General features: G+C 38.6%; 2 protein-coding genes and 1 long non-coding RNA gene across 7 annotated transcripts; 2 read left to right on the forward strand and 1 right to left on the reverse strand.

Moving 5' to 3' along the window:
- Positions 1–910: 910 nt before the first annotated feature.
- Positions 911–14,050, forward strand: LOC105185107 (Kv channel-interacting protein 2). Of its 3 annotated transcripts, none has more exons than XM_011144366.3 (5): positions 911–1,194; positions 10,908–11,135; positions 11,364–11,434; positions 11,635–11,853; positions 12,093–14,050. In XM_011144366.3, the coding sequence occupies exons 1-5, from the start codon at positions 1,032–1,034 to the stop codon at positions 12,201–12,203; spliced, it is 792 nt and encodes a 263-aa protein (XP_011142668.1). In that variant the 5' UTR covers positions 911–1,031; the 3' UTR covers positions 12,204–14,050. The 3 variants fall into 3 exon arrangements, with proteins under 3 accessions (XP_011142668.1, XP_019697855.1, XP_011142661.1); XM_019842296.2 differs by lacking the exon at positions 911–1,194 and adding an exon at positions 8,064–8,243; XM_011144359.3 differs by lacking the exon at positions 911–1,194 and adding an exon at positions 8,066–8,487.
- LOC105185123 (uncharacterized) lies at positions 1,715–5,910 on the reverse strand. 3 transcript variants are annotated; one of them, XM_011144399.3, is made up of 4 exons: positions 5,753–5,910; positions 4,159–4,389; positions 2,829–4,011; positions 1,715–2,628 (listed from the first exon to the last, which is right to left on the reverse strand). In XM_011144399.3, exons 1-4 carry the CDS (start codon positions 5,837–5,839, stop codon positions 2,090–2,092), a joined length of 2,040 nt encoding a protein of 679 aa, XP_011142701.1. In that variant the 5' UTR covers positions 5,840–5,910; the 3' UTR covers positions 1,715–2,089. The 3 variants fall into 3 exon arrangements, with proteins under 3 accessions (XP_011142701.1, XP_011142692.1, XP_019697843.1); XM_011144390.3 differs by having other exon boundaries at positions 2,841–4,029; XM_019842284.2 differs by having other exon boundaries at positions 2,829–4,029.
- On the forward strand, positions 6,517–7,575 carry LOC112590229 (uncharacterized). Its single transcript, XR_003114059.1, has 3 exons — positions 6,517–6,689; positions 6,859–7,057; positions 7,165–7,575. It is a non-coding gene; the product is annotated as an uncharacterized LOC112590229 (long non-coding RNA).
- Positions 14,051–14,305: the final 255 nt, after the last annotated feature.

Genomic DNA, 14,305 nt, shown 5'->3' on the forward strand with positions numbered 1-14,305 from the left:
GAATATCCCGCGATTGTTCCTTAAGCATTAATATATATTCCCGATTAATATTAAAACGACAATTCAAATACCGTTAATATATCATCTATATAATATATACTATATATATTATATATATAATATATACTATATATCTATATAATATATACATCATTATATATATATATATATATATATATATATATATATAATTAAAGTAGACTGTCATGCATATAATTTAAAATATATGACAGAAGTATTATCACAGAAACTCTATATAATTTTTCCATATCGTCTTCGATGATGAAATTGTCGATAAAATATATAATTCTTACAGAGAATAATCGGATACTTCTATCAAAAGCGCGACTAATTAAGACTGGTTAATTACTGTGTCCTTGCGGGATACGCGCTCGCATATAAGTACTCGGAAAGGCGCCGAAAGTGTGTGTGAGGCCGCTGGAATAATTAGTGGTGCGCTCGAAGCACCTCATTAAAACCGCGTGTCTCGAATACAACCCGGTTGCACTCTCCGGCGTATGTATTATATACATAACGCTACTGCTGCATTTACATGCTTCCCTTTAACGCACTTGAAGCACAGTCTTTCGCGAACGGTGCGCCGACTCGCACCGTTGATCTTGCGTTTACTCTCGACACTTTAACGCAAAATAAGAAAACGTGAGGAAATCTCGAAATCTGGAGATATCCGACACGTTCGTTTAAGCTCCGACGGTAAAAGAGAACTGCGAGTAAAAGAAATGGGAAAAATCTGTATTTCTCTTGAAAAATAAGCGAGTGGAAAGGAGGTCAACGGAAATATATTATGTGAAATTTTGAATTTGTTACAAATTGAGAAACATGTTTTATAAATTTATCAATCTCTCCTATTGTATATTCTGTTTATTTTAATTTTTGATTTCTCCAACAGATTTAATTTTTTGAAGACAGTTTTTCATTAAAAGTGAAGTAGATTGACTGAAAAACGGAAGACGTCTTCCCGAAGAAGCGATAGGATTTAATTCTTATAAATCGACGCTGTATCAGCGAAAATGTACAGTGTACATGTGACACCGGGAAGATCCTCGGAGCGGAAGAGCAACTCCGACGACATGGATAGCGAAATCGGAGCATACAGAGGACGAAGAAAAGAATCGATCTCTGTGAAGCTGAAGAATTATATCCGTTCGCAGTTTCAGCCGGACTCTATATCGGGTGAGTCGTGAAAAGTTTATTGCTACATTTCTTCATTTCTTTTAAGCTTCATTTGGTAAGTTTTTAATTAATTTATGCGATCTACCTCTCCTTGTATACATTTCCTTAATCATTTTCTAATTACTAGATATAAATGTAGACACGTGCGGTTTCTGATGCTCTCTTAGACTTTATTTATTTATAATTAAAATATACAATATCTTGCAGACTTACTGCGTGATTTAAGGAAAGGCATATAAGAATCACACTGTAAATTCCATTGTGTAAAAATTCTCAAGATCCTTTGCTTATAGAAAAAAACATAAATCTTCACATTGCGCGGTATCACACGATTTTGCGCAAATAACGGTCCGGATACATAACAACATAAAAATTTAATTGCCTCATGTTCGAGAGAAGGGGAGTGTGATATACGTTTTGTCTATCCACTTCCAGACATAAAATGATATTGGTCGTTTTAGACCTGAAGCGTTTATCTCTCTAGGAGATAGAAATATAATGGAAGCGTCGTACGTGTTCGTAGATAGAATCGACTATCTATCTGCGAGATGATATCGACTATTCTGCTTCCATTTCTCTTTGGTATTGATTTCTGGCTTGGATATTGCTTGCTCGAATTCCAAGTCAGCGTAGTAATCGTATGTGTCAGTCGTTGACATGGAAACGGAAGAACGTATGCCGCCGGCGATCTCGCAAAATAATTGCTCAGATATCGGCTCAAAGATAGAAAAGCTTCGCGATTGTCCCACTTCTGAGCTGGCGTAATAACGATTCGCGGTATGCAGACGGAAGAATCGCGGTTATTCTGGTGGATCAAAACCTTCTTCGTTGTCATTCCGTGGCTCGGACCAACGTTGCTCGTATCTACCTCGAACCACGATTCGACGGCGTGCTTTTAAGTTTTCGCGATGTCCGGCGTAGGAATGTCATCGATCCGTACAGCAGTGACGTTGCAGAAAAACGAATCCGACACTTGGACGTTGATGTCCTCGGCGATTGCCGTTGGCTCGTCGTACTGATTCATCCACACATCGTTGATCGGAGCCTCGATGTCGGTCTCCCTTAGGTCGTCGTTGCTGGGAATATTACTGGCGTGTGTCGTCGTCATGGTCGTCGTCCTCGTCGCAGACTGCTCGGGCTGATAATCGTTGGATATATTTGTCATTCGCATACCTTGCGACGTATCGTTGTAGAGCATCCAATAAGCTGAGAAAGAGTGCTGTCTCTGCTCGGCAATATATCTCCGTGTTTGCGAGCAGGTATTGTTCGCTAGGCTGGATCTCTGCGAGACAATCGGCGCCACGTAACAATACACGCAGGACGTCTGGCCCAGCTTGGTGTAGTCTACTTGTTTCGATACATTGTAGTTGAGGATGTTCTCTAAATTGTTGCTGATTTGAGCGGTCCATTTTGGCCAAAACGGTTCCACTGTTCCTGATTTTGATGAAATATCGAGCGAATTAATTAAAACGAGAAACGGACGTCTGTGCTTGTTAGGCTTGTCGCGCGCGCGCGATGAAAGTGAAACTTTTACATAAAATATTTTACGAACAATACTTTTCAAGACATGCTAATGCGATTGTTAAATTTATGCAGGCCGTAAAAATACATAAATAACTAAGACAAACGCACACCATTCACCGAACCTTGCATACTCGCTGCACTGGTCGCCTGGTTGATACCACACTCCATTCCTGCCACGACGTTGTTATCAGCCTGTTGACTTTCCAGTCGCTCGTGCAACGTGTGATCCGTCTCCTGTGTGAGTCGGGGATATAGATACTGATAGGTGGCTTCGGAGTTGCTGCGTATGTCATTTGAGAACGTCTGCTGACCGTTCGAGTAGGCGCTCTGTTGCGTGCAATTTTGCACAAGAGGTTCGACACCACGGAAATATGCCGCGCCAATGTCCTCGCCATTCTTGCCTGAGTTTTGCAAGTAATACATGTCGGCTGTATCGTTGGTAGTCATCATGTCAGAGCCGGTCGGATAGCGGGTGTCGAAGTTGAGGAAGTTCTGATTCCCGTTGCAGGCGTCGGTATTAGCCTGGTATTGATACGGCATATTGTTGTCCGCGCCGTGCGTGGAGTCTGTGTTGTTGTAGTAAATCGTGTGAAACATTTTGGACGACTGCAGATCGCTCTCGGGCACCTCCATCACACTGGTGACGGTCCAATTTTGATAATTTTGACGATTGTCCAAGTCGTTGGAATACCTGTATTGATCCTCATTGGTGAGGACTCCGGAGACCTGAGGCATCAGTGCGTCCACGTTTCGTAGGTTCGCTTCGTTCAGTAGAAACTCTCCTTTGGCGTTTTTCAATAAGCTATAGTACTCATTGGCGTTGGCGGTAGCCTCCAGCTGATCCTCATTCTCGTTACTCTCAGACTCAGCAGTCAAAGTATCAGAATTGTCCAATAAGTTGCTTGCCCAGAACAGCGAACTGGCAATCTCGCCCAAGTTAGCGCCCACCGGCGCTTGTAACATTCTCTTCAGCAAGAACGGACCTTGCGAGTTGCCTTCGGGCTCTTTCAGCACTTGATAGTTCGGTCGATCCATATTAGACATCGCGAGTGGATCCGCATTGTTAATCAAACTCGCCTTGGAGTAACTCGGCATGTCGAGGGATATCGCTTGCATGTTCGGCGATATGCCAGTCGCCGTTCGAAGATCCATGATGTTTAGATCTTGGTTGTTGTTGGTGTCGCATGTCTGGAACTCTCGTTGGATCCTCTTGAGTAAAAACTGCTTGAACTCATCGTAGTGTGGGATCTTATTATCGTCGTCTCTGCTCATAATCTCCTCTTCAGCGCCGACCTGCAACAATGGGAAATACTTTGTCCGAAGTCAATCGTGGCCATTTTGCTGGTTACCAGAACGGAGAGGTTTATTGTGTTATTTCTCTGTACGATTTTATTGATAAATCGTTGTTGTAACGAACATTTGTAAAGGTCAGTAACTTACCCACTGATATGGCTGCTGTTGTGGCTGTTGTTGCTGTTGCTGACAATAATAATCATCGTCAGCCATTACATATTCTGGACTGTGCAACGGCGTGGACGTTATCCCGAGCTTCGAATCCTTCGGTTTCCTCGTCTTTCTTTTTCGATTCTTTCTCAGCTCTTGCAGCAGTCGACTGAATTCGGCTTCATTTCCGCTTCTAGCAGCTTGCAACACCTTAACTAGAACTTTCTTCTACAATTTGAGAATCATGATGATTTGTTAGAAAAAATAGAGACGAAAAAATTTATAAAATTGAGAAAATTTATAAAAGTCAATGTTGTAAAAAAATAAAAGAGATGACAAAAGCTTTTATATGTGTGTGAATATTCACAGGATATAAGATTAGAATAGCTCTATATTTGTTATTTAAGTTTTTTGAAACTTTGATTAAATTTTATTTAAAAAATGATTAGTCTCTGAATGAATACTGCATGCATAAAGATGTATGCACTAAGAAATTAATAATGGAAATCTGAAAATGATTGTTTGAAGCTTACAAGTATGAAACAGATGTAGTTTAACTGAAAGTCAAACATATCTCGCCCTTAAATAATTGCAAAATTATAAATTGCAAGAAAACTATATCTAGCATGCGATTAAGCTTCATCTAAGCTACTTTATAACGACAAGTAGCAGCCACAGCTTTCTCGGACTACCATGATCGTCCGTATCTACTTAGAACAAGTGGATATAGTCAGACATTCGGTTTAACAGTGCGATGTTGGCACTAATCGTGCGACCCTTTCGATCATAGCAGCTATACTGTTTATCTTAGCTACACTTTATTACATCTATTGTACATTTATAATATAATAATAAATGCACGTTTAATCGGAGGAAAAAGTAGAAAAGGCACAAAGTGTAGAAAGTGTAACTGAGATAAACAGTTGTCGAACTAATCGTGTTACATCGCATTGGCAGCTTCCAAGTGATTAATACCGATCAGGTTTCTCCACTATTCGTTAGATGCTAATATCGAGATATGCGAATATACAGAGAATAGATTCGGTTAACTGTTTTCCCCAGCTGCGGGCCGATCTCGTAACGGCAATAACGGTGGTCACGGTCTTCCTGCGACACGACCACTTCGGTCATCCATGTCCACTAGGAGCAGATGGATAAGGACGGTTAAACGGCGTCTCAGCGCGAATGTGTAACGCTGGTTAATCGCAATTAGCGCAGACTCGAGCTAACCCTTCGCACGGTGACAACGACGACGGTGACGTCGCACCGGCAAAACTTCAAGCGATCGCTTTTGGTTAGAATACTTCGTTTCTTCCTGTATCAGATCCCGATTCGACTGAGACGATCGTGCGGTCAGCTGCCGATTAACCTCGACCTCGACCTCCTCGACTCGGTGACATCGGATCTCTTGATCGACTTTGCAATCGCCATCAACCGGAGCGCAATCCAGCTGCATCCACGCAGAGGCTGCTGATCAGTCGTTTTCGCACAGAGCGAGTGGATAGGGACAGACGAGGAACGGAAGGAGCAGAATTAACGGACGAGGAACCGGTCAAAGGACATCGTGATCGCCAAGACAATGACAGCTCACCTTGATATTGCCCGGCACGCGGTACCTCAAGGCTAGAGCCTGCAGTTCCTTGTAGGACAGTTGTGCGATGTCACCGGCGACGTTCATGCTGCTGCTACCACTGTATGGCGGAATTTCGTCTGCTTCTGGTTACCCCCCGATCGGATTTCGAATTCGAGCCGATCCTGACTTTTAGCGCGAAAAGCGCCGTAAGGTGTCTCAATTGCGCACGCGGTATTATGCCGTTTTATATTGGTACCGCTACATTGCTACCATTAGTTGTCAGCATGCCAACCGGGACCAATCGACGATACCTTCATTGTCGATTGGTCCTGGTGCGCGAAATCTAGACGTGATCGATCGTCAGATTTGTGGATCCTACTCCCCGATCGTTGTTGAAGAACGGAAGCACCAATCTGGATCGGCCGGTCTTCTTTCTCCGTTCTCGAAGGACACCCTCCAGGCCCCAGGGATTCATCTAGCAAAGGAGTAGGAAATCTACACGAATAACGCCTACTTGTTTTCAGTACTGAGCTTGTTTAACTATGTTGTGACATGTGTCTAAGCTTTCTTCCGTTGTTCGACAGTTCAACATCTGTAATGATCGTCAGGTGGTATCGTATTTGTCGCGTGATGGATCAGCCGTACAGTATAGTGATATCAAATTATGATTGTGAATTGTGTTTATCGAAGCATATGTATAACATAACAATGTATATACATATATAGTTTTGTTATATATGTCGTGAAAAACTACGACATTAAAGTAGACCCAAGTTTGTGCTTGTGCTACTTTTACATATTGACTTGCGCCACGTTTGTTTACACAGAAAAAGTCTCGAGGTCCACTGAAAGTTCGTAAAATATTTACAGGAGACCGAGATTGAGACATACACTATGTGACAAAAGTTTACGTACGTCTACTAAGGAATGAGATATAAGGAACGATTAGAGAGTGGTAAGAGAACGTGAACGGATATTAAAATTGACGAAAAATTATATTCATGCGCGAGAAAGAATCGTCATTTAAATATTTACATACATCTTACAAAATTGTTCCTACAACTTCATGTATACAGTGTAATCGATTCGTTGAAACGTTTAAACTCATCAATAATGACTTTCAGGTGATATCGACGTTTCATATGCCTCAGGGGTGACGTGTGTTCGAACTTCGTGAATAAATAACTGTCTGCTATTTTTACGGAAACCGATTGGATTGATTCTGTCTATCGTTGCGCGGCTTATCTTACTAGCAGATCAATATAGAGTGCCCAAGAGGAATAAACGTACAGACTGTTTCGAATGAATGACAAATTTTTGAAGGTAATATCGGACTTGTCTTTTTTCCAAAATTATTGAAATTTGCGTAAACTATAAAATTAGTTCTGAAATTCATTTTAAAACTGAAAGAAAAACCTTGTTATTCCTAGTTAATACTGTACAGTACGCATGTACAGTCATGTGATTGGACAACTTATCAGCCAAGTATGTTAATATTTCTTGAACATCATATCATTCACTGAACTAATGGGCAAGTACCTATTTTTAAATTGAGACAGCCAGCAGTTGTTAAAGTTATTTAACTTGTCAGCTGTGAGTGTCTCACAGCAGGTTCCCTCGATAATAGAGCTATTACTGGAAGCTATTACTGAAAGCTATTACAGACATAAGGCAGCCAAAATCCTGATAAAGCAGTTCATCAACAACACTGTTAGTTTTATTTTTCATAATATAATGCGATATTTACAGTTTCCTGAAAGGTTCTAACATTTTTGGGCTTTCAAAAGAGACCATGCAAGCTTTTATAAAATTCTTAAGAATTCCAAGACTTTCAAGATTTCTGAAAGTTGTAGGAACTCCTATGTTGTTTTTAAGCATTTTTAAGCTTAGAGTCACTTTCTCTTATGCTGATTTATAACTTTAATTTATGACAATTTCTTTCCTATTTAATTTTTTATTCTTTTTTTCCACATAATTAATAAATAAAACTATTTATCTTAAATCTAAGTTTTCCAAGACTCACAACTTCTATTTATTTTCAGCTTTGAATATTTGGAAAAATGTTAAAGTAGCTGAAATGATTTGGAGCTTCAGTAGCACGTTCTATCTTATATATCATAAGTAACTTGAAGAACTCGTTAAGCTGTCACTATGCTAACAGAATATCGAAGATCACCGCACTTGCGCGGAGAAAGCGACATTTCGCAGTCAGTCCGGTGCGGTTCAGTGTAGTATCATCAGCGCGACCACATCTATCCTCCACCGTCTGTGACGGTGGCAATTTCTCGTGCGCAGCATCCGCAACTGCGTGGTGGTGGTGGTGGTGGTGGTGGTGGTGGTTGATATCCTCGCTCACAATCGTTCTTTCTCTTTCCCTCACCCGCTCCGTGCGTGCGCGGAGTTCGTCTCGGGATGCGTCGCGTCGATCAGTGAATCAAGTGCCAATATCCCGTTGCCGATCAGGGGCAGGAAGTGTGGCCGATGAAGGCGCGTAAGAGCCGTGACAAGAGTAAGTCCGGACCGGTACAACGACTGTAGGGTGCCAATCGAGCTATCTCCTTCTTCCCTCTGAGAAGCCTCGTGTTTGCGACGACTGTGTTCGTGGGCCAGTCGATATACTACTTGACTACTGTGCGACGTACGACGTGCACAGCCATTGACTTGGGCCAGTCGATATCCCAGGGGTGAGCGTCGTTGACAAGCGGAGTGATAGCCGGGGGTGATAAGCCTAAACTGCCGAATGCAGCACCAAGGTGCGGTGATCAGTGATATGGGTCTTCCTCTCTTCTCTTTCTTTCATTCTTCCACCCTGGAAAGCTCATGGGTTGCCTGGTCTGTCTCTGTCTGTTTGTACGTACGTAGTAGTTTCACGTGCCCCGTGAATGGTTGCTTTTGCACAGGGCTGAATCCAACCCTTTTACCATGCAGAGACTGTCAATGTGTCAAAGGTCATGTCTAGACTTGGCTCGAGTCTCTGAATGCATTCCCTCGGATGATATTCTTGGATGATCTCCCTTTTTCTCTTTCTCGATTTTATATGAATTTTGGGGTTTTTGGTATTTAGACTTTCAAGATTCTTGAAGGTTTAGACTTGATTCATTTCTTTTATTTCCTCCAAGTTGTCTAACCGTTTCTCTACAGCAGTCTTCCGTTTCCTGAGATTTCGTTATGGAGATGTCTGAATTTTCAATTCCTCAACTTCTCTTGGTTCTTTTATTGTTAGAATCTTGAATTCTCGAGTCTTCCAGTGTCTTCAATTATCTGTCTCCTCTTTATCTGTCCAGTATTTATCTGTTCAGTATTCTGTATATTTCTTATATACTTTGGTCTTGCACTTAATTCTTCGATTAACGGATCTAGCTAATGTAGATTACTGAATTCTTCAGTTTCAATTTCTCAGAGATTATTGGATTTTTTAATCTTCTACAATTTTAGATTCTTAAATTTTGGGTCCAATTATGCTGTTTGGATAATAAAATAATTTCTAATATTTTATACAAATCAACTCAGTTAAAAAAGAAAAGATTGTATCAAAAGAACCAATACAATGCTAATTACTAATTTTGTAATAAACACGAAATCTCTCCGCACGTCGAAGAATTAATCTCGACAGTAAGACTTCTCCTCGTTTCCCCACGAATTGTCGCGTAGATTTCGCAGAAGGAAGGGGTGGTCAGGAAGCACGGGATAGGAGCTGCTAAGTTACCATGGCAACCCCGGATACCCGGGACCAGAGCTAATGTTCGCAGCGTGCGTAGAGGATGATCGAAACATCGTAGCCTCTTAAAAAGTGATTCTTGCCAAATTACCTTCAATAAATCACAGGCAGTACAGATTGCCACGTGAACTTTTATCTATTTATATCCATAGATTTTAAAAACACAATTTCTCAAATTATTGGAGTACCACATCTTTGAACTTCACAATCCTCGAGTTTTTTAATTTTTGAATACTTAGATTTTAAGATTTTTCAATCCTTAAGTTTATGGATCTTCCGACACTTAACTATTCAGTCTCTTTATTTTTATATTTCTCTCTGTTCTTTGATCTTTATATTCACCTGTATTTTTGTATTTTTAAATTCCCGTCAGGTGTTACCGTAGAGAATTATGATTGCTTAAACAATCCATAGTCTTCTTCTAGTACTACGTTAGGTCCTTTTCTATAGCGCATCTTCATCGTTTTTGATTAGTTAGTAGTATAGCATTTAACTACCATAGTTTGAGCTCGTTAATCACCTTGATAACATTTTTAAAAAAGAAGAAATAAAATATTATTTTATTCTGTTAAAGTTGTATATCCCTATTTGTAAAAAAAATTGTTTCTAGAGAATTAGAGAATAATTTAATATAATTTTTTATGGTACACCATATTTATATAGAATATCTTTTCCTTTCAGAAATTGGAAGCACGCACATGTTGCATCTTATCACACTTATTGCAACAAGTATCTCAGATTAATTCTCTTGCAGAGAGGAACAATCACCCAGCACTGTAGAACCATATCTATGAGTTTTCTTCACTCTCAGAACCTGGAGAATGTACTCTCGCAATTTCTTCTTCGAACTTTTTCAATCTTCTCAATTCCCCCTTCATTGATTCGCGCTACAGAGAGGTAGAGACGCTCGTTAAAAATAATTATAAAATGAAGGAACATCAAGTATGAATATAAAAGAAGTATTAATTATGTATCTATATCATCTTATTTTTATATACATATATATAATTTTCAAAAATTTGAATTCAACAAACGTGACTTATAAAACCTCTAATCGCAGAAACGAGCAAGCTCCTGTAGTACGAAGCACCCCCACGATCTCTTTTCACCCCTGTTGTCTCTCGCCTCTCACGACTTCTCCGCCTGCAAGTCTGTGCACTATATAGGTCCCCCTAGAATAGAGTATGTCACCCCTTCTTCAGGGGTATTAGTTTCACTCGATGGACATTTCGAAACCTATAGTAAAAGGAGAAAACTCTTGTTATATCTTTTCTCCCAAATAAAAACTGAGGTAATAGACAGGGACCCTCCCTCAGCCGTCATGGTGGATGGAGGGTTGCCTGAGCCCTCTGAACGATGGGATGTCATTCCCACATTTCGACAAGATGAGTAGCGAGAGGGAGCATCTCGAAGGCGCAACACAGTCTTAGGAGTGAAGGGCTTGCGAACTTGCAGAGGGAGAGCTTGAAGGACTCGGGGGCGTTTTAGGGAGCTCCGGGGACGCTGCATTAGCCCTTGGTGGTCGACATAAGCCGGAGGAACTCGCCACGCTTGCGGCAACCACCAGGTTTTCTAGAAAGGAAATCCAGCTGATCTATCGAGGTTTCAAGCAAGAGTGTCCGTCTGGCCTGGTCGACGAGGATGCCTTCAAGCAGATCTTTTCACAATTCTTTCCACAGGGAGGTAATAAGGGAATGATCATAATGACGATTCTAATTGCTATGAGCGATGACAATGAAAAATTGTTATTTTTATATGGTTCATAGAACTTTTTTCTTACTTATTATTTTTAAATAAAAAATAATTCTACATTATTTTATATACGATGTATAGAAAGAGTCACAAAATTATATGTATATGACAAAATTTTTTTTTCGTGTTATTTTTATAATCACACCATGTATTATACAGATGCCAGCCAGTACGCTCACTACGTCTTCAATACTATGAAGAGGAAACCGTCTGGTAAAATTAGCTTCGAGGTAAGCAACAATAAATATAATTACCGTCGAAAAAATCTATAAAAAGAAGTCCTCATCAAGTTCAAATATTAGTTCAGAGTTTTTTTTTAATAGAAATTTATTAGTTCAAAACTTTTTTAATAGAAATTCCTAAGTATATGTCACATTAATGTTCCCCAGAAAATTTGCGTTTCTAATTAAGCTTTAAACTTTTTGTTTAGGAGTTTCTCTCCATACTGTCGAAGGTATCAAGAGGATCCGTGGAGGAAAAGCTGCAGTGGGTATTCGGGTTGTATGATTTGGACGGAGACGGATTAATAAGCAAGGAGGAGATGTTAGATGTTGTGGGTTCCATCTATGAGATGCTAGGTCGTTACACGCAACCGCAAATTGCCGAACCACACGTGGCTGCTCGCGAACACGTTGATCGCATCTTTCACGTGAGTAAAAACCCTCTGAAAAACGCTCTTAAATAGTTGAAGAAAATATCTAAGTTAAAATTACTTTTGTGAAATTTCGTTTTTGATTTTAGATCTTAATAATTGTTTGGGAAAACATTTGTGTTGCTTTTTAGAATTTTTGTCATAAATTAAATATAATAATTTATTATATTAAATAATAAATATATTTAATCGCAAGACCTTTAATTATATAGTATATTAATATTGCACATTTTTAGTTAATGGATGCGAATAAGGACGGCGTGGTGACCATCGAAGAACTGGTGCAGTGGTGCTCGAAGGACGAGCAATTGTTACGAAGCCTCGATACTTTGGATACCGTATTATGAGATCTTAACGTTCTATCGGAAATTCCATTAATATATTATCAATTGTGTTTCGAGCAATAACAACGAGGCACGTAAAGCGTCTCGACTTTTTCATCGATTCTTCTACTTCTTTTTCAACAAGTGACCAGAAAATACAAAAGTTATATTAATGAGAAAATAATTGTGTTCAAGAAGTAAAATCGATTTGAAAGTTAAAAATTTCCTGAAAGAAAGGAAAAAAAATCTAAGTGAATTTTTGTAAATCTAATTAAATTTAAAAATTTACGACCTTAGATCAAGATTTATGACCTCGTTACAAATCATAAACTTATGATTTACTGAAATAATATAAGGTATAATAATTCAAGATGCCGTTTGTAGCGAAAGAAAATCAAACGCAGCGAGCCGAGATATCATTGCTCGAAACGTATCTTAAGGAAAAGACGCTGGAGTACCCTTCCGCAAGTGTCTTTGTAAATATGTATGTACTACTCCGTTTACCTACCCAGTCTTTCATGTACAACACTTCCAGTACATCGCTCGACGATCGAAGGGACCTGAAAGAACCTACGATTTAATTCAGCTTCGGAGAGTTTGTTGAAGCTTTACAGCTGCGAGACGTGAAATCGTTGAGAAATTATATATCAAATTATTAAATTATATTACATTTACAGAATTTCATTAAATTATTAAATAATAATATCGCAGAAGATAAACCGTTGGGGTTCATCCAGATGTTCAATTTCCTGCAAGAAATGAATGAATCAAGAATAGTCGATATTAACTTGATCCGTAAAGGCAAATTCATGACTTACGAAATCGAAAATCGATCTCAAATTTTATGAGTTCTTTTAAGCAGGATGAAACCCATGAAAAATGAATGAAATTCAGAGAATGTAGAGATTTCTTTTGATCTACTCAAAGTATTTTTAAAATTTATTGCTACGTTCGCGTAGCATTGCAAAGTGTTTAAGCTTCGATATCTTTAATGGTACGCATTAATAAATTGATTCTTTGGGCACAATTCTGCTCTAACTTTCCAAAATTTAATATTTCAATCATAATATACACATATATTATCGTATGATACTGAATTCGCAAATTCTTCAATCATTAGTTATGAAAATAATATTCTTCTTGGACCAAGTGTGAAGGAAATTAATGTTGTCCTCCTAAAACCTGGTCGATACCTCGTGTGATTATCCTGTACCTTATTATACACACTACATAATGTTATTAATATTAATAAAAAATTATCATTATTATATTAGAATTAAAGCAACTTGTTGTCTGCCATGGATGACACCAGTAACAACGCAATAATATATCTCGAACTTTTTGTAGATCTTTGTAAATCGTTTAATCTTTCGTTTTCCATATTCTTAAATCTTTCAAATCTCGAATATTTTCGTCGTCCTAATCTTAGATTTTTATTTTTAATTTTCAGGTTTCTGGAACGTTTTAATCTTTTTTTTAAGTTCTTAAGTGTTCTTGGACTCCTAAATTTTTATTCTGCAATTTCGAAAAAAAATTCATCTGTAGATATTTAATTCAACTTTCATGGCAGATAAAGTATATCGAAAACGTTTACACTTGTTCTCAAAAATTGTTGAGATTTAAGATTTAACTCTGTACGATTATAAAAAAACTATTTCACGTTATCGATCACTTTGTTAAAAACATTTTCATGGATCTATTCCTGTTCGTATTGCGAATTTTTCAGCGTTGTGGATACGAAATCTTTGAATACACATGTGTTTAGCAGGGTTAGCATATGTAGCGTGTACATACGTAGACGCACTTTTGTTAAAACGCATGTACACATCTGCATAATTACGAAAATAAAGAATCTACCTTTGTACCTCGAATTATTGTATCTCTCGTTAAGATCAAATTTTCTTTATTACCAAAGTTTTACATATATAAATGAAGAAAATACTTCTTCATCAGAGTATTAAACACATAATTTGAAAATAGTATTCAAATAATTACATTAGTGATTATAAAAATATCTACTGAATTGTTTCATACATTTTTTAATATTCCTGGTAACTGTAGTTTATAATGTTTGAAAATACCGCCAGTAATAGAAATGGCGGATAATTCTCAACTGGATCCACTCG

The sequence above is a fragment of the Harpegnathos saltator genome, unplaced genomic scaffold (assembly GCF_003227715.2).
Source record: "Harpegnathos saltator strain DR-91 unplaced genomic scaffold, Hsal_v8.6 scaffold758, whole genome shotgun sequence".
NCBI classification, from domain to species: Eukaryota; Metazoa; Arthropoda; class Insecta; order Hymenoptera; family Formicidae; genus Harpegnathos; species Harpegnathos saltator.